Source organism: Fusarium oxysporum, chromosome 13, assembly GCF_000149955.1.
Source record: "Fusarium oxysporum f. sp. lycopersici 4287 chromosome 13, whole genome shotgun sequence".
NCBI lineage: Eukaryota > Fungi > Ascomycota > Sordariomycetes > Hypocreales > Nectriaceae > Fusarium > Fusarium oxysporum.
The window spans coordinates 1,081,022-1,106,467 of NC_030998.1; the positions used below are offsets into that span (position 1 = coordinate 1,081,022).

Sequence of the window (25,446 nt, forward strand, 5' to 3'; positions counted from 1 at the left end):
TCAATCGCATCTCTTCCGCAGCATCCGATGCGTGGCTCAGATCTTGAATGTCTGTGCCCTACCTTTGTTGCATTCCTTATGTCCGATGGTGGATGGGATATCTTGAATCGAATACATGATACCATACACCCTCTGATTTAGAGAATGCTTATCATCTATTGGTAAACATCAAGACATGTCGCAAGACACAAAGAACACTGACAGATGAGTCTCGATCGACCTAGACGCGTAATGCAACCTGAAGTGTCGTATCGTGTAGTTGAACAAGATTCACCACGTGGATTCTAGAATTCTCGGCGCCAAGGTAGCGAAACGGTGATGCCAAGCGCCAAGCTGCGTCAATTACACATCTGTCGGCAGTTGCGTACGTTTTCTCGGCGGCTTGGTAAGACCAGAGAAAATATTGGAAATGAGAAGAATGGGTTATAGAACATGATTAACAGGTCAGGCTGCTGGCGGAAGGTTATAGATGACCCCGCTGGCCGACGCCTGGAAAGGCTCGCTTGAGTAGTCAGCCATCAAGCTCTCATCATATTGCGACAAAAGTTGAATCAGAGATTCCTGAAATCTTACATACATTATTTGTGTATACGAATCCGAAACAAATATCTCGCGGATTCATAGACCATCAGGCTGGAGACGTGACAGCCTCTCGATTTTGGCACCTATGAACGCCTGCAGACGGCGCGCCTCAACAAGATATCTATTCTTCAACTATGGTGAGAATATTCAATGTACGTAAAGAACACAAAACTACTGTCTGATGTTCTGGCTTGAAACACGTAACAAGTTGATCTTGATGGTTCATGAGTTCTATGTGGACTTCCGGGGGGAAGGGATTATAGCAATGATTAAGCATCATACAAGGGTAGAAGCATCTGAATCTTTGTCTCCATTTCTTTTGGTTTACTATCACCTCCTATCCTCTTGTGACTGTGCCCATATAACTCCGCTCAATCAAACCCCAAACCGGCACCAGCCAAAACACCTTAGAATGCTGTGCAAGTACTATAATTATCATAACCATGAGATCATAACGTTCATAAATGATTGACTTGAAATGAAGTCCTTGGCTTTCTAAACCTTCCCTGACACAGTTTATGTCTTCAAGATGTTCGCAGCAACAACAATACCACGGGCAGTCTTCTTGACCCATTCCTGAGCCACGGAGAAGTCACCGTCCTCAGCATACTGAACGCCTTCAGTGATACCAGGGAAGGTAACAGCAGCGTAGCCAGTGTCAAGACCAGGGGCATTAACGACGTGCTTGTAGAAGTCACGGTCAGGCAGACCACCTTGAGAAATGAAACCTCGCTGGAAGTCGCGGTACTTATGATTGACAACCTTCTTGAGGACGTCATCATCGCGCTCACGGGCAAGATTCTCAAGAGCCTTGACCTCATCGGCACTCTTCTTGAAGTGCTCGATGGCTTCGTCAAGCTCGCTGAGATCAAGATCGGCATCCTTGCTCTCGGCATACTCAGAGAGATCCTCGTAGTATGCTCGAAGCTCCTTGGCGTAGTTCTGAGTGTCAAAGGGAAGGATGTCATCAGTGGCCAGGTGGTAAGCTAGCAGCGACAGGTACTGGCCTTGGGCGGTATGAACATGGAATCCCGGGTCACCAAAGGTCGACATCCAGTGATAGGTATCGTAGTTGGAGTGATAGTGCCAGATAGGATCACCGGCACCTCCACTGCTTCCAGTATCAAGAGAGCTGATACCGCGGTGGAAGAAAGCAGTGTAGTCAGAGCCAGAGCCGAGGATCTCGATGTCACCCTCGCTGGCAGCATGCCAAGCGTCATAGAGGGACTGATTGAAGCCACCAAAGTTGGGATCAACGATCTTCTTGAGAACCTCGGTAGCAAAGGTATGAAGCTCAGGTGAAGCACCGAGATTAGGTCGAGGGCCGCTAACAGCAACATCGATGTTCAGATATGAAACAGCCGTATCAGTGAGCCAGTTGACGTGCTCCTCAACCCACTCAGTAGAGCCAATGATGCCCCATTCTTCAGCATCCCAAGATGCGAGAACAATGTTTCGCTTGGGCTTCCAGCCTGAATCAGTGAGCTTCTTGAATGCGCGAGCAAGCTCAATGAGGATCGAAGAACCAGAGTTGGGATCTCCGTTACCGCCCTAATCAGTCAGTGATGAACTTTGTGAGTATCTGCTCGCGATTTTACTTACGACCATCCATGTATCTCTATGGTTTCCAATGATGATAGTTTCGTCGGCATTGGTTCCGTTGATAACACCAATGACATTGTGTACCGGCTCGATAGAATCACGAGAGACGGTGCTGAGAGCGAGCTTCACGCCAGGCGCAGGGCCAGAGCTATAGTCGGCATCGAGACCGCCTGTCCAAGCAGTACGATTCACCTTCTCAGCGGTAACGCCGTGGCCATTGAGAGCCTGCAGCAGAGGCTGAGCGGCCGAGTAAGAAATTGGCAGAGCTGGGATCTTGGCAATAACCTCCGAGATGTCAGCTCGAGGCGAGTCCTTCTTGGAGGGGTAGCCAGGAGTTGTAGGGTCGCCGGTACGGGTGGACAGAAATAGTGTTGAGCCCTTTTGGACGGAGCTGGGATTTCTAGCAGGACCATCTGACATTTACTTAGCATGAGCTTTTCAGAGCAGTCATATGAGAAGTCTTACCAGGATAAGCCTCGTAACCGTTGGCAACCGTAATGTTTCCATCGTCGCCAGGGTCGGTAAAGATAATGGCACCAATGGCTCCGTGATCTTGAGCATTCTTTACTTTGAGTCCGCGGAACAGACCACCATATTTGATAAGAGCAATCTTGCCCTTAATATCGACACCAAGCTCGACTAGTCGATCGAAATCATCGATTGAGCCTCGGCTAGCGCCAAAAGTCAGCAACAAACATCCAGGCCATTTGAAAACTTGACTTACCCAGCGTAGACATATTCGGCAGAAGCATTTCCGGTCGGCGAGTAGGCCAACCAGGTCTGCTGTGAAAGCACATCCCAGCCTGTAACATCATCTTCTTCAAGCACCTCCTCCTTGGTGTTCACCTCGGTTGTTGTGCCGTTGGGGCCGGTGAAGTAGAGAGATGAACTGACTGGGTATCTGAGGAACACATGGTACTCCGCCAGGTGCGCATCAAATCCGCTCTCGGACCAACGATCAGCGGTCCACTGGGCAGCTTCTTTTCCATAGCCAGCCAGCTTATTCTGGTGACCGTAGTAGTCAGACCACTTGTCAATGGATGAATTGTCAAAGGAATTGACAAGAAGAGTTTCTTGCTCCGTCAAGACTGGAGGCCAATCGACATTGCGCTTGGTCAGTGGCTGGCGATGTGTATGTCGCTTGCCCAAGACGAGATCACGCTGGCAAGCAGATACGCCAGCAGCGAAAGCTGCGATTGTCGAGAGCTGTCGGAAATGCATAACGAAGGTTCAATGCCAATTGAACTTCACAACCTTTGCCTGGGAGGGGAAGTAATCGCGGAGCAATGGGAAGCTTCGGATATAAATGCAACTCCCGCAAACATGACCAGCCCCATTCTGCAGTGTCATGTTACCTTACAATGGTACCATTGCATAGACAACACTTAGGTCCTTGGTATTCCCAACAAACAGGATCCCATCTCGAGCCAAGCTCGTCTTTGATTTGCCAAAGCTCTTATCATGATGGATGAACTTCCTTTCCCAGTCGGTAAGCTTACGATCCTGAGCTCGGGATAGCTCTCGCGAATGTCGTCATGCCTTGCGGTTGTAACCCTCTTGGGAAGCTCCCCAGAGTCGGCCAATGGCTGAGCTGGCTTGGCTACTTGGCTTTGCTGCGGGGAGGGATCGGCGTGTTTATTCACCTGCCTGATGGGGTTTGATGGGTAGAGGTTCTTGCGTAACGACTCTCTTGGACTTGGGATAATAAGCTTGACTTTTGGGTAATCAAGCTTAACGTTTCCCCGCTCCTACAGGGAATCGACTACCCGAGTCATTGACGGACTGATGTCGGCAACATCATGGTCTTTTTCATCAGTTATCGCGTGCTCATGCAGTACATGTCACTGGGAAACCTGGAACAGAAAATGGAACGCGCGACACGTTTTTGTGTTGCGCTGGAAATGTGCGACCAGTAGAAGCCTGGACGATTGTCATAGCTCACGATGGAGGTTGGACATGTAGTCCTCAAATGCGGGCAGTTGTGGATCAATTGAGCACACTAGGGAGTAGCTTACGATTGAGTTCATCTGAATACAGTTGACAGCAGAGGTGGCGTAGCGGAGACCTCGTTCTAAGTACAGTAGAAGCTCTAGAAAAGTTCCTGCTGTCTGATTGTGAGAAAAGATGCGCTAGCATTCACAGCATTCTTTATGAGAGTGCACATAAAGTCAGAGGCAATCAAGAAAGTCAGTTAACCGAGATATGAACTGCCAAGGTAATATTGGGGGGACATCACTATCGGATAACAATTTCGTCATGGCAAAGTGAGCCAGCACGATCGGGGAATATCAGTCAATGGCAGCACCGATTTGAAGCTAAAACGAGGAAGAAGACTAGAGGCTGAACTTATAGATAATTGAATGCTTCCACTCGAAGAATTCAACTCCTTAACTGGCAATTACATAGATCAGGGCTCCTTTTGCAAGGCAGATTCGATCCTGGCCCATGCAAGGGCTGCGCCTCAGCGACAACACACCATAACCAGCAATCGCTTCAGAATTGTTCGTAAAAAGCCCAGGAGGACTCTTGTGAAACAGATAAAATGGAAGAAAGAAAAGAGAGAAGCGAAAACATGCTATTTATAGCTCACAAGCCTCTGTTGGCCTGCTGAAGCTGTTCCTATTGGCTCGAATTCCTGCAGAGGGTACTCATGCAGAAAACTGTTGGTCCTGAACCAACACCGTTTCTCGATACCAACCAAACAGCCCCAAAATTGCAACCTTGGGGACAAATTACTCCGGCTACAAAACTCTGGTTTTAATGGTTTAAAGTTGAAGGCCGAGACGATCATGGAGTCTGTGCTGCAGAAATACTTAGAACTATTTATTTCGGTGACTCTTTTTGTCATGAGGTTTGGAGGCCAATTTCAGAGGCCTAGGTGTTTCTGGAGAGCGCTTAATGTTTATATACTTTTCTCTTCAGGTTTCGAGTTGGCTGGGGTGTTCAGCTGAGGCAGACTTGACCATAAAATCAGGCAGAGGCCTCCCCTCACGGAAATGCATTTCTATTCCTTTAGTGTCTTGACTTATCATCAGTTTTTGCGTATACATCCGGATCCAACTCCAAGCAGAATCATACTTATCCGACTGACATTATTTTTCAACATTCACTATCAACCATGAGTAAGGAGAAGATCGGGAATATTCCAAAAATAACCCCTCTCCAAATCGCATTAGGTTATCCGCGGTCCAATCCCTCCAGCCGATTCTTCGTGCAGGCTTATAAGAAATTTATTGAGGGGTATAAGACCAGTGATGGAGTGCCCGGGGCTTCCCTGATTAAGTGGACCGATGCAAGACAGAGAGTTGACCTCGAGTATATGGCGAAGACATTTGCAGTCATAGAAGGCCGAGGACAGCAATATTGGCCAGCGAGCGAGAGCTCTTCTTCTGGGGACTCACTGATCTGGGGACAGGATGATGAAAAGTAGGACCCCCAAGCAGTTGCAAGAATATGTTACTGACCAAGTGTTAGAATCGTCAAGCTGCTTGCCCAACTCTTTTTTTCGCCATAACCAGCAAGAACATCAAAAAGGTCTTAACTCACCATCCAAGAAGAAACAAGTAGCACGTAACGAGAGGCAGAGATCTCAGACACTTGGACAAAGGTATTGCCAGCTTTCAAACTTTATACGCTAGCTAACATGTTTTCTGTCAGTAATGTAATGTCACCTTCAGTTCCAAGCGAGGAAATGGACACAGACCCATGGAACGAAGACGATTCAGATAATGATCCCACCCTTCCAGATCTAGACACCCTTCTTCTACGCCCTAGGGGACCAGATAATCAGGTAGGTAGTTTTCTCGGTGTTATCGCTCTACCCGTCCACAGACATGATGCATAAAGGGTTATCAACTGACTGTACCAGACTTTATCGGCAGGCAATATGACCAACATCACACCGCCTCCTCAAAACTCCACAGCGGCGATAAATCCTCCGAGCGACACTGCGGTCTCTTCTGAACCAACTGCCCCTGGCGCTCAGATGACCGAACGTCCAGAGACCACCGCCGCTATAGACGGTATTACTGAGAAATACACATCATCAGGCCGCAGCTGTCGACCAGTCCAGCGCCTTAATTTTGTCGAAACACCAACCTTTGACACGGAGGATGATTCTCAATCATTGTCACCACCTCCAAGTCGACAAAGCGACCCAGGATCCCGTCTCAGTCCAGAGCTTGGAACAGAGACCCCTGGAGCTTCTAATGTCGGCACCTCACAGAATCCTCGCGCAACTTCAGAGCCAATGTTCTTTGATAAGACCCAGCTGGCTACTGAAGACATAACCCCTGTACAAGAGGCAAATCAAGCGACTAGAGCTATGCCTCCACCTCCTCTCCCTCAGGCCACATATCAGACACCAGAGGCTACCACTAGAAGGCCAAGATACGGCATCAAATACAGTGTCGAAAAGTCACCTGGAAACCTCACGCTATGGGATCATCACGGCACATTCGGCCGCATGTCAGTGTCGGAGTTTCAGTTTATACATGGCTTCCACGATATTGACGCTGTTCAATTTATTGTTCAGCGCGAAGGTAGAAGTTGGGATGATAGAGTCCATAAAAACGACGATGTTGCATTTCAGGATATGAAGGTTCGCTTTCGAGGCCTAATCAGAAATGATTTGGATGGACTTGGCCCCAATAGCGGTTTTATTCCGTACGATATCTGGATCATGCCAATTAGGAGTTCCGAAACTGAGGAGAAGTTTGTTCGAGAGCAGACGATTGCGTTGTGATCCGGGCGTTAGTATTGGTCACCGACGCAGTCTCTTCAGAGGATCAGTTGGGATCAGGAAAACACTCCTTTAGCGAACGATGTTTCTTTTGGTGACTTTTCTATTTCTTAGTATAGTACAGTCCTTCTCTCAGATATTCTCTGCATGATGAATTGATACCCCCCTTCCGACGGACCCTGTCATTACGGCCTGCAAAGCAAACAGTATCCTTTTCTAGCGAGTGACCTAGGTCTTTCTCAAAGCTCGCCTTGTTTTACGAACTTACGAATAGCATTGATAGTACCCTCCACGGCCCCCCTGGCCATCTACAACGCCGAGTCAGCTCTATGTTTTCAAAGTTCAGCGCAAAAGGATCACCTTGAAATACTTCTCGCGCAACTGCTTGGCCTCTTCGCTCTCTGCCTCGACTTGCGGGTGCCACCATTCAAAAGCAAAGGTCAATATCAGATTACCGCCTTGGTCAACACTAACGATGTTGAATATTTTGCTCCCATCTGGTTGATAGAAATCGACGCGAGTCGGCGCGAATTCGTAGACTACCTCTTTGACAACGATGTCGTTGCTACCTCGCGCTTCTTTGTCAAATGTGACCTGCCGGGTGACCTTTGTGCCTACTTCTGTATCTTCTTCACTGAGGACTTCGCACTCAAGAATGGGAGCCACAAATTCATGGGCTTTCCGGACTTTGCGCTTGAGGCCATTCCAGACTTGAGCTTCTGACAAGATGGGAGAAGCACCGCTTGGATTGATGGGGGCGCTGTAGGCCAGATTTATAGTAACCATTCTGAATATTGCCCTGTCAATACTAGTCGGGGAAACACTTTGAAACAGATGGCCAGTGTCTGGCTGTGACAATTGAGTAAGTGGTCGCAACTTGCTGGAGATAAATCACGCCTCCACTTTGTATCACGATCGTAGGCTTGGGTGACGTAGACTTTGCTTATTAACACTTTTTCAACTAACAAATATCATGGTATGCTAAGATAAGCTAAACTATGCTCAATCTTCTATCTACTGCTTTTCAAATTCATCGATCTTTTCTTCGTGCACTGCTTTTCCTTGTATCTCCTCCGTAATATCTGATCCTCCCATTCCAAACATACCCTTGAAGACACGAACAAGACTTTGTCGACCTTCCCAGAGAGGAAATAGACCAACAGCGATGGAACTGCAGAACAGCCAGAGGATACCAACAACAACCCAGCCAGTGAAAAAGGGCTTGGAGAAGACATAGGATGTTCCGTACATGGGCATGGGCCAGAGGATCAGGAAAGCGATTGTCATGCAGACGGTCATTGTCTTAGCAATCTTTGAGGCCCTATTGAGCTTGGCCATGTCCTCCTCGGGAGCAACGGCGAAGCTGGTCACGACAGCAGTCTCAGAGTCACCATTGGAGTCGCTGGTGTCGTCAGCCTGCTTGATAGCAGCCATAGAAGCCCAATCGTAGCTATCTGAGCCGAAACCGAATGTGAAGAGCGGCACGAAGATCAGAGGACTCAATAGAGCGACAACGTTGCCCGCAAGCATAGGGTTGTTGGAACCGAGGTTGTCGACACTGAGAACACCATCAAACTCCTTGGCGCAGGTGACAGTCCAAGCGATGAGCGCACAGAAAAGACCGAGGACGGGAGACACGGCAGCAGCAATCCAGTTCTGGCGCTTCCAGAGAAGAGTCAGAGTAGCGGGGATGACAGCTGCGGAGATCATGACACCCATCCAGAGGTATAGCCAACCCATGCTGATACCGGCGTAGTGAAGACCGACACTGAAACTGGCCATGATGACACCATAGAGACAGACAGTCGTATGTGAGACACCAATAAGTCGGCTGCCAGAGGCTTGAGGGTTGATGTAGGTCCTAGAGAAGCGTTAGCGTAAGGTACCAGTTTTCGGACACGAAGAACTTACTGGTAAACATCGTAGGTGAAGATGGAGGAAACAGCAATGAGCTGAGCAGAAGTCGCAGAAGTGACAGCCATGAAGATCATGATCAAAGTGCAAATAGCGCCAGTCTTACCCAACAAGCCAACAGCAGCGTACGGCAGAACAAGGCCAGCCGAGACATCAGCAGGGTCCATGCGGTTGGGGTACGTAGGGAACGCGGGGTTGGTCTCTAGGGCCAAAGCACTGAGACCCATGGTAGTCGCACAGAGCCAAGGGATAGCGAACCATGAAAGACCGCCAATGATGTATCCGGGAAGTGCGGCAACGGGGTGAGCGGCGATGGCCTTGTTGTAGTAACCGTTATCCATGAATACGGTACCGAAGTTACCAACGATGTTGATGACGAAGAAGATGATACCCTCGCGAGATCGCATGGTGAGGTATGAGCCTTCAGCATTGCCATCAACGGGATGAGACTTGGCCGCCTTGGTGAGCGCATCGTAGACTTCGCCAGGTGATCCGAGTTCACTGCCGGTTGCATAGGCAGTGAGCGCGAAGATGAGGATGATGACGAGAATAATGACGGTGTGAACATAATCTGTCAAGAAAGTGGCCTTGATACTATTTGACGAGTTAGACACGTTTCCCTCCCTAGAGGCTAATCTGACTTACCCTCCAAACATGGTGTACAGCACAACACCGAGAGGTAGCAGGAAACATGCTGCAGCAGTGTGCATGCCAGTGAGAGAAGTGACTACAGCAGAGCCACCAGTCAACAACATGGCAGTGACGAGAATGTTGGTGAAAAGACCGAAACAGATATACACGCAGTGAGTAATGCGGCCATATCGAGCTCGGATAACCTCGAGGAATGTATGCGCATTGGGAGCCCTTCTCTTCAGCTCAATGGCAATGGTCGCGAAGAGAATGATCTGAACGGTAGCACCAGAAGCATACTTTGCAATTATTAGTCACAATTTACATTTCACGATTCACAAACAGTCGACTTACCCAGAATGGCCCAGAAACACCATATCGGTACGCGACACCAGATGATTGAAGAAGGGTAGCAGCCCAAGTCCAGCTGGAAACAACAGCTGAAGCAACAAGACCAGACTTAACCGTTCGGCCAGCGGTGTTGAACATTTCCGAGGTCTGTTTCTCATGGTTGTACCGTTTCAATACCCATGTCGTGAAGATCATGCCCAGGGCAAAAAGAAAGCCGAGACCAACAACGATGCCATAGCCGTAGGCCTGGCTCAGAGGAGGCTCGACTGTGCCGGATGAAGGGCCGCCACCACCAGCCATTGTGATATATTTGCAGTAAGGTTGGTGTTTAGGATTCAAGAGTCTATCACAAGAGCATTTGACACAACCATTTTCATTGAGATCTTCATCATTGTTATATACATCCAAACACTACGGCCGTTTTACAAAACCTAAGATAATGAACCCGTTCAAGTGCCGGCGGGCCTCTCAAGATAAGCAATTCCCGGGTGCAGCTGCACGATAAGAAATTCCCCATGGGGGCAATGATAACAACGCACGGACGTAATTGGCCACAAACCCCAGCCTTCCATGCGCCCTTATCAGTTCAGACATTGAAGCGAGTGACTAAGAAACGGTTGATCACTGGCCGGCGGCCAAGCGACCTGCAGGACGGTATCTTGATAAGAGAAACAATGGCCGCTAAGGGCATTATTCATTAATTGACACATCGGTGGACGATGCAGCACTGTATCAGCTGCTCCTGCACCGCGGAGGTGTAGTACCTGAACCAAGCCGTTTCAGAGCCCAGAACATGGGAGGTTCAGCCTCAATTGAATGTGTATCTCGATCTTGAGAAATATTCGCATTGAGATAAGATTTTTGAGGTTTTGGACATGTGATCAATTATTAAGTGTCTAGGATTGGTTCATATGCGAGCAATTAAAGTGCTACCCCACGAAAGCGACGGGTGCAGGGACCCGGGTTATCAGCCCGAAAACCCAACGTCATTGATTGCAATAATGGTAAGCTCTTCGCAATCTTCTGCAACCAAAACTAAGATTGAATATTATTGGTGATAGCCTACCGGGGATTTGGGACGAGATACTGACTATGAGATGCCAGGCGGACACACTCCAGCGTACTCCGATAGATATCTAGGCAGTTGTTGAGAGAGAAAGAAATTCTCAAACAAATCATTTTCAAGCCAGATGATGAGATGCCGGTGAAACCAGTCCCTTGAAGGAATCCATATTAATTTGGACAGCGTCTTATTAATAGCTATTTATTGGTTCATCTTAACTTAAAATACTGCTCGTTCTCGCAATTCGTGAGCTCAATGGCTTACAATTACCCTGCAGCAGTACGACATTACTCGGCAATGGGGCGCCACAGTGTGAAGTTGATAGACTAGTGGGTTTCAGAAGTCGATTTGTCGCGGACTATCAAAGATCCGGCGTTCTATGCATATTGTGGTCTTATCTTATCTCTCCTCACTACCTAAAAGAGCCTTAATAACACTATATTCACACTGTACAATCAAGAAGGCAACACAACCGACAATTTCCAGTCCTTACAACCAATGTTCATACTTCTATATGATATATTGTGACAAATGGAATAGCTCACCAGGATCTGAAGAAGCAAAGTAGGATGTAGTATCACCATAGAAACTCTTTGTAATGCCGGGACTGTTACAGAACTCAGCTCCAAGTCCAGTGAGCGCATACGAATCTTGTGATGTTTACTGAAAAATAGACCACATCATGGGGATATACAGGTTCTCTACTTCTTTGTAAGCCATTCTACCACTATGGTCGGATCGCCTTACAGCCAAACCTTGGTAACAAAGCCGGCATGCTACACGCGTCACTTCAAACTCTCATTTGCAGCAGGTCTGGATGTCAAGCCTTAAACCGGTCTCGTTAACGTTACTGACATAAGTCCAGTTGTGGTTGTGACATTTCTGTGACCCGTAAAGGACCCTTGGAAGTTTTTGAGTCATTTTTGCAAGGATCAATCATGAATACTGCATTTGTTCATGATAATTCACAATAAAAGTGATAATTTCCCAGCAGTTCTTTAACAAAAGGAGTGACAACTAAAATGACCCGAGATCGCCATCTCTTAATGGATTCACCTCTTGAAGGCTTCCAAGGCTTTCACAGCCTTTCGTGGCAATCCAATACTGATGACGCGTTTTAGATATGTCCCATTTCAGCCCAAAGTGACAGAATCGGCGCGCATCAGACGGATCTGCAACTGCCGTCATAAGACCTCCTCCACGTACCTGGAATTCCCCTGCGTCAAGACTTTTTAGACCAACGGCTTCAGCTCTTCCGTCTTGGGTAAGACTGGCGAGTTTATACCACCCAAGGTTTGAGTGGCATTCCTCATTGGTGGGCATGGTGGGTTACACATCCCAAGGACAGCAATGTAATGGATTGTCTCACATATGTGAATGACGAATCCGCAACTCGCCTTGGTCTTCATTTAAGGTTAGAAATGTCACATCGCGCCCGTTATTTGGTCGTTGAGATTTTGAAACGCTTGTAGTCTAGACCGAGTTTGTGGATGGCGCGGTGCTTGGAATGTAAATGTTCCGGGAACGGCCAAAACCCATCACCGTATTCAGCTGACACCTCCATTCTGCATCCATTGAATACCCGTCAAATGAACAGGAACTCAGATCGAGATGATATTATTTGTGGAATTCTCAGGGACTTGGAGTGATGATTTCATGAGCATCGACTCTCCAGGTCCTGCGGACTACATTCCGCTACTAACTCGAACTCTAACAGTGTGACAATTTGCCTCAGATTTCCCAGAAGGAAGTACCGGGGAGCAATTATAATGGAAAACAATGGCATTGTCTCTCCCTTGCGTTGTTTGCCGGAAAATATCATTTATTGAATGCTTTAACAAGGGATTGTGAGAACCGCTAGTCGCAAACATCTGAGACATCACGATCTTGGCCCAGCATAACTAACTACCGAGGGGCCAGACCACTAAAATGCATAACTACCAAGCATCGAAAACAGAAGAATGGCGTCTACAAGGTACCTCCGTAAAAACCAGGAGAGAAATTTGGCTTTTGCCCCTGGGTACTTAAAGTTAGGTTTGGCATTCTGGATCAGGGTCTTCAGGGTCGCCGATCTCACGGATTGTGATCTATCCGCAACTCAGTCTCATCCACGCCACTCATCGACGTCAGAGAATTTCCCATCTTTGGTGACTGGATCATCATAGAAGAAGCTTTTTGAAGTTTATATAAGGACTAAGAATCAGGCATTCTTGAAACATATTCCCAACTATCACGCCACAGAAACACACAATCTTATACTAAGAACCTTCAACTATCCGACAAAATGCATTTACCTACTCTTTACCTCCACTCTTCCCTTCTCCTTGCTTCATCGTTTCTTTCAACGGTGATTGCAGCACCTTCCAACAATCTACTGGACGCTGACATCTCTGTCGATGGCTTTGGCCTTCAAGATGAGAGAGGAGACTCTGATGGTGTTTCCGCCAAGGCCAAAGTCAGCGCCGAGAACGACTACAAGGTCCCCAGTGACTACAACAAGCCTCGTGTCCTAGAAGCCAACATTGACGTCACTCGCTTGGGCCTCGATCCCGTCATCTTTTATCCCGATAACGATGATGAGGATACAGAGGTTGACGACACCGATGAAGAGAAGCGTAGCATCTTTGCAAGGCTCTTCACTCGGGCTTTGAGTTCTGATAAGCAGGAGGCTCTGCGTCTTCACAATGTCGCTCGCTCAAATGTCAAGGTCAAGGCCATCGTGTGGGATTCCAAGCTTGAGTCAGCTGCTACAGCTTATGCTAAGAAGCTGGTCAAGGCTGGTAAGATGCAGCACTCTGCAGGAAAGGACCGTCCCAACCAGGGTGAGAATCTTGCATATGCTTGGGCAAGCAACGGCTTCAAGAACCCTATCACTGCTGGTGCTCAGGGATGGTATGTCAACTCTCTCTCTTAGCATGATACACAACTGACAACAGGTCTCAGGCTGAACGAGAAGAAGTACTACAAGGGAGAGACTATCCCCAAGGGTAACTTCTCAAAATATGGCCACTACAGTAAGATAATCAATCCGTCTCATCTCACCATACATGACTAACCGTTCGTCAGCTCAATGTGTCTGGAAGAGCTCAACAAAGATCGGCATTGGCGCCGCCAAGGACTCCAAGGGCGCATGGTATACTGTTGCTCGATATTCAGGACCCGGCAATGTTGTCGGCCAGAAGCCTTACTGAGGCATAAAAGATTGAACCAAAAGGAGATTGCTGAATGAAATATCTGCCTGGGGCAGTTGAGAAGGAACAAGATGGACGTTTCTAGCGAGCGCTGACCTGATACCTTCTTTGATTCATGCCTTTTCGTAGAAAGTGGCTATATGTATTACTACTAGAATACCTCACATTCGCTTACGTGTTACGAATTATGTTAAACAGATTGATTTGTTAAACCAGTTGCTGTTTCCCATTTCGCATCATGTGAATAATCTGGGCTTTCTTTTGGTGATGTGCGAATACCAACAAGCTGACATCCGTGTTTTTGTATGTCACAGTCCGGATACAGGTACATGATATTATGCTTCCATCAGGCTCATGTAGCTTGATGCGTTTAGTTCTTCGCTAAGGTCTTGAGTTTTAACATACGGTAGTTGATCTGGAGTCCGTTGAAGGCGCGGGGTCTGATCATGATTGTGACATCCGTTATCGGGATCACGCAAGAGTCTCAGCATGTCACAACTCGATTTAGATCCTGCTATTGCCGAAGACGTGATTATTCGTACTCAAGTGGCATCCGAAATTCGAAGGCGTGATTGGACTTGCGGGGTTCGTTAACATAAATATGGAAGCAATTCGGACTTGGAATGGGTTTGCAGGATGGCATTTGCATACACAGCTCAACTGACAACCATTGCAATTCCCCCATCTCCTGAGCATTTACAAAACAATCTGTAATTTTGAACTGGCTTATTTCTTTTGCAGCTGACATGGCGCCCAACCCAGCAACGAACGGGAGAGCCACCGACAACAGCAACAATGATCTCAAGAAGAAAATCATCATCAATGCCTTTGACATGTCAACGATTGGGCACTTATCGCCAGGTCAATGGAAGGTCAATACTACTGCACGCTTTGCAGCAAACCGATGCTAAATCCAAACAGAATCCAGTAGACAAGTCGGCAACAAAGCGCGACCTTCAGTATTGGATCGACCTGGCCAAGCTGCTTGAGAAGGGGGGTATCAACGCGCTCTTCCTGGCAGATACCTATGGCGGTTATGACACATATGAAGGGAAGCTAGACAACTGTATTCGCCGTGCCGCCCAATGGCCCATGACAGATCCAACTATTCCCATCAGTGCCATGGCAGCTGTGACGAAGAACCTGTCTTTCGCCATCACTGCTTCAACATCTTTTGAGCCACCTTTTCTCCTGGCAAAGCGCTTCTCTTCATTGGACCACTTCACCAGAGGAAGAATTGGTAAGCATCGAGTGGTAAAACGGCACACATGAGAGACTAACATCATTTGAAAGGCTGGAACATTGTCACCAGCTGGAAGAAAGCGGCTTTCAAAGCCATTGGCCTGGACAGTCCTATTGCACATGATGAGAGATATGAGCAGGCCGATGAGTACCTGCGTGTCCTGTATAAGTATGTCACTCTTTTATGGCCCTCGTAGGACTTGACACTAACCGCAAGGCAGACTATGGGAAGGCTCCTGGGCAGATGATGCCATCTCCCCTGATCCAGAGAACGACAGCTATGCGGATCCCGAAAAGATCAGGACCATCCACCATCATGGCAAGTTCTTTGACTTGGACACTCGCCATATTGTTGACCCTTCACCTCAACGTACACCATTCTTGTTCCAAGCTGGTACCTCATCTGCCGGTCAGACGTTTGCCGCAACCCATGCAGAAGGCATCTTCGTGTCTTCCCACTCACCCAAACTGCTCAAACCTAAGATCCAGGCAATTCGGAAGCAGGCTGCTGAACTAGGCCGAGATCCTCAATCGCTCAAGTTCTTTGCGACCTTCACTCCCATAGTTGGTCGCACTGATGAAGAAGCGCAAGAAAAGCTCAAGGAACTGCAGAAGTACGCCTCGACTATTGGTGGACTAGTTCTCGTCAGCGGATGGACTGGCATCGACTTATCCAAGATTCCACTTGACCAAGAACTCACCTCTGCGGACTCTCTAGAGCAGCACAAGGTTCAAAGCCTTCTCGATGCATTCACTGTCACCAGTGAACATGTTCCAAAGTGGACGCCAAGAGTCATTGCCGAGAAGGCTGGCATCGGTGGACTGGGCCCAGTCTCCGTTGGAAGTCCTCAGACTGTTGCTGATGAGATGGAGCGTTGGATCGAGGAGGGAGACTTGGATGGCTTCAATGTTGGTTATGTTACCACGCCAGGGACTTTTGAGGATCTGGTTGAACTACTAGTGCCAGAGCTCCGAAGAAGGGGCTTGTATCACGAAATACCTAGTGAAGGGGGTCATACTCTGCGAGAGAATGTCTATGGCATTGGTCAATCTGGGCTCCGCGATGATCACACTGGGTCAAAGTACAAGTATGATGTGTTCAAGGAGGAATAGTCTTCAGTCTATAGCATATAGGTTCAGCCGCTGGCAGTGTCTTAGATCAATTAGAGCATGAGTGCAGCCCATACGGCAACACACAATCCTCAACCTACCCCAAAGCATAAGGATCCAAACTCCGTGACCTCGTCTCATATCAATAGCTTACCGATCTTCAGATTTATAAGCGCTCGTGATCAAAAGGTATCCGACCCAGCCGCCCTATCCGAGGAGATCCTGGACGTGAGAGGTTGATTCAGGAACTGTTTCATTCATCGTCGCGCGGCCATTTACTATGCATTTTCCCCAAGTTTTTCAACCTCTCTGCATCACGTTCACGAATACGGTCAGGAACCTGCAGACAGCAGTTTTGTGAAACCCTGATGAGGAAGTATAGGGCGAAGGTTGGAGATGATAGATTGTCGCTAAATGGCGAGGTCACTGGGCACTGAATCTTCAACAGGGGCTCGGGGGCCGTGCCGCCTGTTGGCAGCTGTCAAGCGAGTGGAGGCCACCAAAGTTTAGGTTGCTGTTGCTATTAGTAGGTTGCTGCTGCGAAGTTGACATTTTTATTCGTCCATTGAAGCTGCCTTCGTTACTCTGCAGATCCAGTCGGCTCAGTGTATCTTCAGCATTTGACGTGATAAACTGTAAGAAACTGTTTTGCGATTGTCGACCTCACGGCTAATGCTCAAACAATCCTCATTGACCTGGACGTTTTAGCCTGTGCGGCCTAGAAATCTTCAAACCCCACCTCTGGCAGTTAAGCTGCCGAAACACTGCAGTTACAGAACCTTGAAGCGCCGAAGGAACAAGTTTTGCAACATTATGCCACTTTTCCCTACTCCTGAGTTGTTGGTTCGAAAGCATCTATTAGATTCTTATGACAGGATCGCTAAGAATCGGTCAACCAACAACAGGCAATCGCATATCGCAAGACGTTCTAGAAAGTATTTGGGCTTCCCTGGACCCGCCCGCTGTGACGCGGTTTGAGTAGGTGCTTATAGCGCCCACAGTTCTTGGCCCACTGCCACGTTGCGCTGAGCACTGTCCTACCCGACACACCAGACACTTTCAGCGTTGAGAGGTTCAATATAACGACTCTTGACGGTCTCATTCGCTGTCATGACATTTGTCAAGTTTCAGCAAGATCGCGATCGACGAAGATACAGCGGATAGTTAGGATGCCGAACTCTCTTTCACATGCGTTCAGCTTTGGAGGCGCCGATTTTCCCGGAGATCAGCTCATTCACTGCTGAATTATTGGTTAGCACCTTGCCAACAACAACAAGCCTCGGCACTCAACGTTTGTGAACGGTGGAACCGTCTGAGCGTAAAATGATCCAATCAGAATATTCAATTCATTTTTCCCTTGGAGCCATTCACTGTCGGAAACAGGGTAGGACCAGCAGGTGACATTCTCTGCAAATTTCCATCAAGAACGGTCAAAGATTCCAATGTTAAGTAAGTAAAGAAGAGTACAAAACACCATCATCATGAACGACAAGCATACGAAAAGTCGAGTCGCTATTATAGGCACGGGTCTCGCCGGTCTTAGTAGTGCTTATCTTATTAAGGGAGACCGTTATAGGGTGACGTTGTTCGAACAGGTGCGCCACGTCGTCAACGACAACCGAGATCCTTCGCCCTGGGTTGGAATCCTTTCGCTAACAATAACGCTTCCCTCCAGGGCGACAGAATATCCTTTGATTCTGCTTCTGTTACGATTAAGAACGAGAAATACGACGATGCTGAACGAATCGATCTGCCGATGCGCGCGAGCGCGGACGGGTACTACCATAACTTGATGCGCATGTATCAACATCTACAAATCCCGCTGCATCCAATCAAGTTCCTTTTTGTCTTTGCGAAAGCAGCTACGAGCGCCGATGGAACAGTCCCGGTCAAGGGGAGCGATAACGAGACATACTTCATTCATGCATCGAACTTGCACCAGACACCGCCGCCGTGGCCGGGCAATCGCGGTGTGATTGCGCACTTTATCGAGATTGTCTTCCTGATTGTGTGCCAATTCTGGTTCACGATCGCATGCTTCCTTGTCGCGCCATTGAAGACCACATCTTCCGGATACAGCGAGACCGTCGCCGAATACTTCGATCGCATACGTTTACCCCGACGATATACATCGCGCTATCTGCTTCCGCTTCTGAGCGGTGTAGCGACGTGCACACACGAAGAGCTGCTCCAATTCCCCGCGAGCGACATCGTCAACTACAAGAAGCTTTCGCATGGCAAGCAACATTACGCAGTCTGCGGCGGAGTCTCGCAGGTCCAGGCCAAATTGACGGAGGGACTGGAGGATGTCAACCTCAATAGTCGTGTGATCGAAGCTGTGCCTCAGGTCGACGGTACCGTGCTGGTTCGCTGGCAATCTACCGTTGACGCATCGGGGCGCATCCACGAGCAAGTCTTCGACCGCGTTGTCCTCTCCGTCTCCCCTGATGTCGCTGGCCGGATCTTCAACCCGCTGGGGTCTACATTGGCGAAGCTTCCAACCCGTCAAGTCGAAAGCTCTGTTTTGAAGCCGGAAAAGGCGGGAATCAGCGTCGTCGACACCGATGATGCCAGCTCCCGTCAATCCATCGCTTGCATGCACCATTCAAAAGACACCTCAGCAGCCCAGGTCTTGACCCTGCGAACGATGTTCACCGACGTGGGAAGCCCTCGCACAGAGGCTCTTCACGCCATGCCCAGTGGAGTCGTTGTCAGCACTTGTCCCCTACGCGAAGAGGCACAGCCAGAAGCAATCAAAAAGGCCAAGTTTACTAGAACCCTCAGAAACACCAAGGGCCAGGCTCTCGTTCAGAAATTGCTAGGGGATTCGGGATCGAAGAAGAGCGAGGATGGTGAGGCCATGGCTTGGGTCAATGGACAGGATAATGTGTGGATCGCTGGTGCTTGGTGCTGGGATGGCATGGTGCTGCTGGAAGGGTGTGTTGTGTCGGCCATTAGGGTAGCTCAAGATTTTGGCGTAGCGATTCCGTGGGAACAGAATTAATGACGAATAATGACTAGAATAATAGATGAATGCAGATTTCTCTTTACATTATCACCTCGAATTCCATAATCCAACCGCTACAATTGCAGTAACTTTAATTAAGTTCTACTGGAATTAGTCATTTAGCGAAGTAGTAGTTAGTGGGTGAAATCAGTGCGTAAATTGAGCTACCATGAAATGTCACCATCTTTCTTTATCACAATTGACAGCCGTTAGCTCACGGCGCGGACCGCAATCGCTATCGACACCATGTTCTTCGATCAAGACAGTTTTGGTCTTGGCTTTGCCGCGGGGCTCATCACCGCCCTGGCCATCGCTGGCATCATTGCTTTGGTGGTGATGCGAATGAGCGATATCTACGGCCTGGGACACTGGAAGCTCAACATCGCAACGCGACCACCATCCATGTGGATGAACGTGGGATACTGGTAAGCCCAGCCACATTTTCTGCAGCCTCAATCACATATCCATTGACGTTTCTCCCAGGAAAACTCATACAGGCGAGCCAATTGACACGCTCCCCGCGGCTGCCTCTGCACTGCTCGAGCAGGTTGTGAGCGCCGCCGGGCTGTCGGGTGATGCACCTGGTAAAGCTAGTCCTCGCGGTTCCCTCGCCATTCTAGATCTGGGGTTCGGATGTGGTGACCAGACTTGGCAGTTGGCGAGGACGGCTACGGAGCAGGGCTGGAGGGATTTTCGCTATGTTGGGCTTACGCTTAATGATGCGCAGGTCCAGACGTCGCGACGCAGGATTTATCGCGAGTTGTCTGAGGCGGGGACTGCATTTGATGCGGAGGCGTTCAGCCTCTTCCGCGCTGATGCTGCGAAACCACAGACTTGGAGTCCCCAGATCAGAGAGGCTGTTTATTCGCTGGCTGATGAGAAGTATACTGAGCGATGGCTGCTTGCTCTCGACTGTATCTACCATTTCTCTCCGTCCCGAAAACCCGTTCTTTCACACGCCGCCAAAGAGCTCGACGCCAATTACATGGCATTCGATCTCCTCCTCAACGAGAAAGCCTCCACCAAGGACATCTGGAGGGCTAGACTCATCGGAAAAATGATGGGCTGCCCACTCAAAACCTTCCTCTCGGAGACAGAGTACAGAGATCAACTGGTGGAGTGCGGGTATGACCGCAACGAGATCACGATTAAGGAGATCACAGACGATGTCTTTTCAGGCCTGGTCAAATTCCTCGATCGCCAAGACAAATTGTTAGCAGAATACGGCATCACAATGGGCGGCTTCAAATTAGCAGGGAGATTGTTCAACTGGTTCGACAAGTCCCGCGTCGTAAGAGCCGTGGTCGTCGTCGCTCGCACCAAGAGCAAGACAGGATAGGGAAATAGCACCGTAATCACAATCACCCAAAAGTGACATTAATTAATTAGCATTCCTCTTGTCAGATCTTACTTTTGTGCAGTGCATCCCACCTTATTCTTATTCTTGATCCTGGCCCTATATCCGCGTGGGCTTCCGCGTCCCTCCCCTTGCTGCTTTTTTGGACACGCATGGTTTGCTTTACGATTGCCAGTGTCGTTTTTGCAGGCCCCGCTCTCCCCGCTCGCTGTTCCTGAATATCGAAAAATAACGTCGTTTTGTGGGCGATTGGTAGTCTGTGTTTCACTAAACGGTCTGATGGTCGATGCGCGGACGGACCTTGGGATCCCGGGAACCACGGCGCTGGAATCGCGGACCCGCGGGTTAGGCTATGAGCTGAAGTAAAACAGCCAGGGTGTTAGTTAGGGCCTTTCGCGAGTGAGGCGAATAATACAGTGACATTGAATGAGGAACTTTGAATCGGGGTCGGACATTGGGACTTCGGCCGATAACCTCGTGGGCTGTACAGTATGTGTCAGCGAACGTACGACGGGAATCGCAGATAGAGTGATTAGCTCCAGTACAAATGCATCATTAATCAGAGTTAATCGCTGACCCGCCCTCCCTATATCTCAGCTTATAATGTTCCTTTCAATCTCATTAATTTGCGAAATGTTCTCGGCCACGGGCTTCTCAACGGTCCTCGATCCACAATCAGTTTTGTTCCCCGGCGCCAATGTGATAATCTACCGATCCAATGCAGACACTTTTGCATCACGTCACCAGGATCATACTCAAACAGGTCACGGACAATGATCGCATTTCTCCCCCTCTTCCTTGATCAAGCTTGCCCCGCGGAAGCAAAAGAAAGTAATGACCAGTTTAGTTAGTGACACACAGCCTGGAACTTTTCTCGTTCTTCTAAAAACTAACCACATGGCCCGCAAGGACGAAATTGTCCAAGCGTCCTTGTCAGGGGTGACCGATCAAGGGTTTAGTTAAACCACGTATAGGAAGCCTCGACATATTCCCGAGACAGGGGCCTCATCCTGCAATAGGAATCACTTCGTCGTTTCACTTTTTTATCTGCACAACGAAAAGAGACAGAGAAAAAGCCACTTGGCAACCCCGGACGAGGGGCGGGCCTTACTTTTACGATTTCCTCGGGCTGATAGGCTCTTTTAGAGCCCTGTACCGTGTGCGTGAAACTGCCTTTTCGTGATGATCGTGTCAGGTCCGTGGAGTTCGTTTCCGACAGAGCAACATCCTGCATCCCAGATCCGATGGCGAAAAAAAGCATAACTCACGTTTCGGTAGATATTAAGAGTGTTTTAAAGGCCTGAGCTGAGTCTATTACGTCAATTTCGGGTTTCAAGAAACAGAAAATACGAAAGTCTGTCCACGCGGCATCTCCGCCAAAGAGGCCTTTTCGACATCGAACATGCTCACCACGCGGCCCCAGTATCCGATTAAGGTAGACCCCGTAACGCATTAGTTTGCAAGGGTTACTTAGCCAAGCGAGTGTTAGGCTTATCCCAAGCAGGGGCGAATACATCTCGCGTATGCTTGTCACCCAGCACAAGAGCGAACCCCATCCCATGCAGGACCAGGGGGTGCTGGCCCAGAATCCTTCTTTTACGTTTGTGGCTCCCCCAATTTTTTCTAGCTGTTCTTGATACCTTTTCTGTTTTGTTGTTGGTTTCTCGAATCTGTACCTGCATTCGCCAAACGAAACATCGGGTATCTTGTTGCCGCCGAGGAGGAAATGTGAGCGATGAAGCTAAGGCTTCGCGACGACCAAGATGACGGACCCGTCCATACCTTTGTCAATCCCTATGTCGAGTTGAACGCCGGGCTATGGTCTCTGTTCGCGGGAGCGACTTTCTTTCTGTGGTTGAGGTTGTACGTCAAGATTACGAGGAGACATGGAATGTGGTACGACGATTATATCCTCCTGGTATCATGGGTGAGTACACATCGTCCCAGCATACCGAAGCTGCATCCTAACAGATCCAGTTCATCCTTCTCGCCAACAACAGTCTTATCGTCTGGGAATTCAAAAACGGCTATGTTCTGAAGGACTCATCACAACAATGGGACGACAGAATGCACATACTCATCAACGTCTCGTCATGCGGAACACTGATCGGCCAAGCATTGACAAAGACAGCCTTCGCGGTAACACTATTACGAATGAGTAACCGCTGGCAGAAATGGATTCTTTGGTTCTGTATTGCCAGCATGAACGCCTACATGATCGTCAAGGTCTTCTTCCAATGGGCTAAAGTCTGTGGAAAGCCGACGTACGACAACTGGTATCGATTCGACTTCTGCTTGGATTCCAAGTTCCGAAATGACTTCAAGGAGGGTGGCAACAGTGAGTGACCGTGGACAACGAGATGTGCTGGAGGATACTAACGGGGTGCAGTTTACAACATCATTATGGATTTCGTGTTTGCATGCTTCCCTTGGCTTATCACGAGAGGGTTGGAGATGAAGAAGGCTGAAAAGATTGGCCTTTGCTTCACAATGAGCCTGGGAATGATGTAAGTCAAGAGAGAACAACGGTCAAGGACATACTTCTAACCCCAGCCTAGTATTGCTATCGTCTCGGCTATTCGAGTTAGCTGGAAGGACCAAGGGAATGGCCGTGATGCCTACTACATCTGTAAGTCCTCTCATCTCAGTCTTACAACCTTCACTCACAGATTCCAGGGCGCAACGGCATGTCACAAGTTTGGTACTCATCAGAAGTTGCTGGAACAATCATGGTGCAATGCATACCCATTCTCCGCCCCATCCTCAAAAAGTTTCACACATCATACACCTCCCGCCGTCTCGACTCCCAAACCGGCGAACGCAAAGGCTCCGGCTGGACATGGACACGCAGCAGCAAGCACATCTCCACCGGCCCCCTAACACCCGGTCATCCCCCCATTCTAAACAACAACCCCGACGGCATGGAACTACGCAACATCCCCGAGGAACAAGAACCAGCAGAGTTCGACTTCTGGGGCAAGAATGATCCGCCTTCACCAGATGATCTCGAAGATGGAAGACCTGATATCAAGTACAAGTTCAACAGGGAGGAGATGAAGTTTACAAGAGATGATAGCTGGCCCCTTGGAGGGGAAAGTGAGAGTGCAAAGAGTGCGAGAAGCATTGAGTTGGCACACTCGAATATGGGATTGGCTGTTGAACACGAGGCTGCACAGCAGGGACTGTCGCCACCACCGCCTCGGAGGACATGAGAGAGGCTCATACTGAATTTTACTTGTTTGTATAATAATAGGGTTAGAACATTACTTAGACACGACGTTATGTACATATCTTTTGTCACTCCAGTTTCATACCTGTATGCCAATGGTGATTGTTGTATAAATTTCATAAAAGGCATGCGATGTGATTATCAGCATTATCAACATGATTATCATGCACAGTTCTGATACGTGATTTGGACCACTCATCCCGCCTGGTAATGCGAAGAATTCTCGTTCCCTTGGGCCGGCGAGAAAAAGCAATTATTCTATGTCTAAAACTCGGATAGCATCTATCTGCTCACACTACTGCTATAGCGAGTATTCGGTCATTATACTCTCGTCCATCTCTTCTATCATTCCTCACATGCAAAACATATCCATCTGCGGTACATCTTACAACCTTGAATGCTCCTGCATCGGCATGACCGAAGCTGTCTCCAGGTATCTTATGTCCGGGAGTCCCTGATCAACCCATCCAACCATGGTCTTCTCATACAGCTTCCGTTGCTCCTCTGCCGAGGGAGCGGGGCCCTTCATGCCCCGAGCTAATCTGCTCTCCTCGGTCTCAACAAGCCAAGCATTCTCGTCCCAGTCGTCGTTTTGAAACACATATCGCCTTGTTTCGCAATTCTTCCAGCCTGTACCGCATCCAGCGGTGCTGTTCTCCCAGTCATTGCTGAAATAGTGCATGAAGCTTCCGTGAGCAACTAGAGCAATGTGAATGTCCTCGTTGGTGTCTCGGCTCAAAGCCATGCCCTTTTCTCTAAGTATTCTTCTTACTGTGCGAGCACGTGCTGCGCAGGCACCTGTGACAGGACTATTCGGTCCATAGAGGTTCTTATCATTCCAACCCTCTGGTACCAGACTCAAGTCAACAGGCCATTCATTCCGCAACGTCATCTCTCTGAGAAGAGCAGGATCTGTTCCGATATCGCAGCCGTGATCAGAAATTTCCTGTGCCTCCGGGATAGCAAGGATGTCCTGTGTCTGAATGGCATCATCGAAGATTAGACTTGTCGTATGCAGGGTCCGCATCATAGGCGATGATGCGATGAGTTTGAACTTGGACTGATCCTGAAACGAGGCTTTTCGTCGTTCGATGCATTGTTGTTGGCCAAATGGCGTTAGTGCGGGGTCCCTCAGGTGAAAGAATTCTTCACCCAGGTTGTGATAGCCCTGGGCGTGTCTGACTGCGTGGATGATGATTTTTCCTGACATTTTGGTGTATATGACTCTGTGGAGAGAATGTGGAGGAGATCAGAGCCATGGGATATCCATTTTTTTATATCCAGAAGGTACTTGGTCACCAAGTGACATCAATGTTTTCGGCATTATTCATGTTGTAAAATTCTTGACTTGGATGCCCCATCGAGGCGCGTCAAGGCTTGTTAGTGCGTAAACCCGTTTTGGCAATTGACCACGAAAGATCTGCAAA

At 48.6% G+C, this 25,446-nt stretch overlaps 10 protein-coding genes across 12 annotated transcripts; 6 read left to right on the forward strand and 4 right to left on the reverse strand.

Annotated features, from left to right (window-relative positions):
• Window positions 1–775: 775 nt before the first annotated feature.
• FOXG_12287 (uncharacterized protein) lies at window positions 776–3,470 on the reverse strand. Its single transcript, XM_018392046.1, has 4 exons — window positions 2,909–3,470; window positions 2,650–2,855; window positions 2,185–2,597; window positions 776–2,133 (listed from the first exon to the last, which is right to left on the reverse strand). The coding sequence occupies exons 1-4, from the start codon at window positions 3,403–3,405 to the stop codon at window positions 1,099–1,101; spliced, it is 2,151 nt and encodes a 716-aa protein (XP_018250831.1). The 5' UTR covers window positions 3,406–3,470; the 3' UTR covers window positions 776–1,098.
• A 2,186-nt stretch (window positions 3,471–5,656) lies between these two features.
• FOXG_20710 (uncharacterized protein) lies at window positions 5,657–6,996 on the forward strand. Its single transcript, XM_018401019.1, has 3 exons — window positions 5,657–5,791; window positions 5,842–5,974; window positions 6,053–6,996. Exons 2-3 carry the CDS (start codon window positions 5,849–5,851, stop codon window positions 6,926–6,928), a joined length of 1,002 nt encoding a protein of 333 aa, XP_018250832.1. The 5' UTR covers window positions 5,657–5,791; window positions 5,842–5,848; the 3' UTR covers window positions 6,929–6,996.
• FOXG_12290 (uncharacterized protein) lies at window positions 6,993–7,802 on the reverse strand. 2 transcript variants are annotated; one of them, XM_018392048.1, is made up of 3 exons: window positions 7,286–7,802; window positions 7,194–7,233; window positions 6,993–7,136 (listed from the first exon to the last, which is right to left on the reverse strand). In XM_018392048.1, the coding sequence occupies exons 1-3, from the start codon at window positions 7,709–7,711 to the stop codon at window positions 7,111–7,113; spliced, it is 492 nt and encodes a 163-aa protein (XP_018250834.1). In that variant the 5' UTR covers window positions 7,712–7,802; the 3' UTR covers window positions 6,993–7,110. The 2 variants fall into 2 exon arrangements, with proteins under 2 accessions (XP_018250834.1, XP_018250833.1); XM_018392047.1 differs by having other exon boundaries at window positions 6,993–7,233.
• A 44-nt stretch (window positions 7,803–7,846) lies between these two features.
• FOXG_12291 (uncharacterized protein) lies at window positions 7,847–10,244 on the reverse strand. The gene is made up of 4 exons (XM_018392049.1): window positions 9,824–10,244; window positions 9,485–9,768; window positions 8,837–9,433; window positions 7,847–8,786 (listed from the first exon to the last, which is right to left on the reverse strand). The coding sequence occupies exons 1-4, from the start codon at window positions 10,118–10,120 to the stop codon at window positions 7,940–7,942; spliced, it is 2,025 nt and encodes a 674-aa protein (XP_018250835.1). The 5' UTR covers window positions 10,121–10,244; the 3' UTR covers window positions 7,847–7,939.
• Window positions 10,245–12,879: 2,635 nt separating this feature from the next.
• Window positions 12,880–14,290, forward strand: FOXG_12292 (uncharacterized protein). The gene is made up of 3 exons (XM_018392050.1): window positions 12,880–13,775; window positions 13,827–13,897; window positions 13,950–14,290. Exons 1-3 carry the CDS (start codon window positions 13,168–13,170, stop codon window positions 14,072–14,074), a joined length of 804 nt encoding a protein of 267 aa, XP_018250836.1. The 5' UTR covers window positions 12,880–13,167; the 3' UTR covers window positions 14,075–14,290.
• Window positions 14,291–14,668: 378 nt separating this feature from the next.
• Window positions 14,669–16,530, forward strand: FOXG_12293 (uncharacterized protein). Its single transcript, XM_018392051.1, has 4 exons — window positions 14,669–14,946; window positions 14,996–15,314; window positions 15,368–15,485; window positions 15,538–16,530. Exons 1-4 carry the CDS (start codon window positions 14,821–14,823, stop codon window positions 16,427–16,429), a joined length of 1,455 nt encoding a protein of 484 aa, XP_018250837.1. The 5' UTR covers window positions 14,669–14,820; the 3' UTR covers window positions 16,430–16,530.
• Window positions 16,531–17,765: 1,235 nt separating this feature from the next.
• FOXG_12294 (uncharacterized protein) lies at window positions 17,766–19,544 on the forward strand. Of its 2 annotated transcripts, none has more exons than XM_018392052.1 (2): window positions 17,766–18,021; window positions 18,102–19,544. In XM_018392052.1, the coding sequence occupies exons 1-2, from the start codon at window positions 17,908–17,910 to the stop codon at window positions 19,428–19,430; spliced, it is 1,443 nt and encodes a 480-aa protein (XP_018250838.1). In that variant the 5' UTR covers window positions 17,766–17,907; the 3' UTR covers window positions 19,431–19,544. The 2 variants fall into 2 exon arrangements, with proteins under 2 accessions (XP_018250838.1, XP_018250839.1); XM_018392053.1 differs by having other exon boundaries at window positions 17,766–17,875.
• Window positions 19,545–19,621: 77 nt separating this feature from the next.
• Window positions 19,622–21,207, forward strand: FOXG_12295 (uncharacterized protein). Its single transcript, XM_018392054.1, has 2 exons — window positions 19,622–19,858; window positions 19,917–21,207. The coding sequence occupies exons 1-2, from the start codon at window positions 19,680–19,682 to the stop codon at window positions 20,770–20,772; spliced, it is 1,035 nt and encodes a 344-aa protein (XP_018250840.1). The 5' UTR covers window positions 19,622–19,679; the 3' UTR covers window positions 20,773–21,207.
• Window positions 21,208–21,393: 186 nt separating this feature from the next.
• On the forward strand, window positions 21,394–24,114 carry FOXG_12296 (uncharacterized protein). The gene is made up of 6 exons (XM_018392055.1): window positions 21,394–21,636; window positions 21,700–22,717; window positions 22,768–23,128; window positions 23,180–23,297; window positions 23,349–23,419; window positions 23,467–24,114. Exons 2-6 carry the CDS (start codon window positions 22,526–22,528, stop codon window positions 24,000–24,002), a joined length of 1,278 nt encoding a protein of 425 aa, XP_018250841.1. The 5' UTR covers window positions 21,394–21,636; window positions 21,700–22,525; the 3' UTR covers window positions 24,003–24,114.
• Window positions 24,115–24,186: 72 nt separating this feature from the next.
• Window positions 24,187–25,348, reverse strand: FOXG_12297 (uncharacterized protein). Its single transcript, XM_018392056.1, has one exon. It carries the CDS (start codon window positions 25,227–25,229, stop codon window positions 24,405–24,407), a length of 825 nt encoding a protein of 274 aa, XP_018250842.1. The 5' UTR covers window positions 25,230–25,348; the 3' UTR covers window positions 24,187–24,404.
• Window positions 25,349–25,446: the final 98 nt, after the last annotated feature.

Excerpts from the sequence above, each read along its gene's own strand:
- FOXG_12295 (XM_018392054.1), top strand. The coding sequence starts at position 19,680 with ATGTTCTTCGATCAAGACAGTTTTGGTCTTGGCTTTGCCGCGGGGCTC. Across the intron at positions 19,859-19,916 it reads TGGATGAACGTGGGATACTG|GAAAACTCATACAGGCGAGC; the intron begins GTAAGCCCAGCC and ends CGTTTCTCCCAG.
- FOXG_12293 (XM_018392051.1), top strand. The coding sequence starts at position 14,821 with ATGGCGCCCAACCCAGCAACGAACGGGAGAGCCACCGACAACAGCAAC. Across the intron at positions 14,947-14,995 it reads TATCGCCAGGTCAATGGAAG|AATCCAGTAGACAAGTCGGC; the intron begins GTCAATACTACT and ends AAATCCAAACAG. Across the intron at positions 15,315-15,367 it reads CTTCACCAGAGGAAGAATTG|GCTGGAACATTGTCACCAGC; the intron begins GTAAGCATCGAG and ends ATCATTTGAAAG.
- FOXG_12291 (XM_018392049.1), bottom strand. The coding sequence starts at position 10,120 with ATGGCTGGTGGTGGCGGCCCTTCATCCGGCACAGTCGAGCCTCCTCTG. Across the intron at positions 9,769-9,823 it reads GTGTTTCTGGGCCATTCTGG|TATGCTTCTGGTGCTACCGT; the intron begins GTAAGTCGACTG and ends ATAATTGCAAAG. Across the intron at positions 9,434-9,484 it reads CTGTACACCATGTTTGGAGG|TATCAAGGCCACTTTCTTGA; the intron begins GTAAGTCAGATT and ends CTCGTCAAATAG.
- FOXG_12290 (XM_018392047.1), bottom strand. The coding sequence starts at position 7,711 with ATGGTTACTATAAATCTGGCCTACAGCGCCCCCATCAATCCAAGCGGT. Across the intron at positions 7,234-7,285 it reads TGCGCGAGAAGTATTTCAAG|ATGGCCAGGGGGGCCGTGGA; the intron begins GTGATCCTTTTG and ends TCGGCGTTGTAG.
- FOXG_12294 (XM_018392052.1), top strand. The coding sequence starts at position 17,908 with ATGAACGACAAGCATACGAAAAGTCGAGTCGCTATTATAGGCACGGGT. Across the intron at positions 18,022-18,101 it reads GGGTGACGTTGTTCGAACAG|GGCGACAGAATATCCTTTGA; the intron begins GTGCGCCACGTC and ends GCTTCCCTCCAG.
- FOXG_12296 (XM_018392055.1), top strand. The coding sequence starts at position 22,526 with ATGAAGCTAAGGCTTCGCGACGACCAAGATGACGGACCCGTCCATACC. Across the intron at positions 23,129-23,179 it reads CTTCAAGGAGGGTGGCAACA|TTTACAACATCATTATGGAT; the intron begins GTGAGTGACCGT and ends AACGGGGTGCAG. Across the intron at positions 23,420-23,466 it reads CCGTGATGCCTACTACATCT|GGCGCAACGGCATGTCACAA; the intron begins GTAAGTCCTCTC and ends CACAGATTCCAG.
- FOXG_12287 (XM_018392046.1), bottom strand. The coding sequence starts at position 3,405 with ATGCATTTCCGACAGCTCTCGACAATCGCAGCTTTCGCTGCTGGCGTA. Across the intron at positions 2,598-2,649 it reads CGGTTACGAGGCTTATCCTG|ATGGTCCTGCTAGAAATCCC; the intron begins GTAAGACTTCTC and ends AGTAAATGTCAG. Across the intron at positions 2,134-2,184 it reads ATAGAGATACATGGATGGTC|GGCGGTAACGGAGATCCCAA; the intron begins GTAAGTAAAATC and ends CTGACTGATTAG.
- FOXG_12292 (XM_018392050.1), top strand. The coding sequence starts at position 13,168 with ATGCATTTACCTACTCTTTACCTCCACTCTTCCCTTCTCCTTGCTTCA. Across the intron at positions 13,776-13,826 it reads ACTGCTGGTGCTCAGGGATG|GCTGAACGAGAAGAAGTACT; the intron begins GTATGTCAACTC and ends AACAGGTCTCAG. Across the intron at positions 13,898-13,949 it reads CTCAAAATATGGCCACTACA|CTCAATGTGTCTGGAAGAGC; the intron begins GTAAGATAATCA and ends ACCGTTCGTCAG.
- FOXG_20710 (XM_018401019.1), top strand. The coding sequence starts at position 5,849 with ATGTCACCTTCAGTTCCAAGCGAGGAAATGGACACAGACCCATGGAAC. Across the intron at positions 5,975-6,052 it reads CTAGGGGACCAGATAATCAG|ACTTTATCGGCAGGCAATAT; the intron begins GTAGGTAGTTTT and ends TGACTGTACCAG.
- FOXG_12297 (XM_018392056.1), bottom strand. The coding sequence starts at position 25,229 with ATGTCAGGAAAAATCATCATCCACGCAGTCAGACACGCCCAGGGCTAT.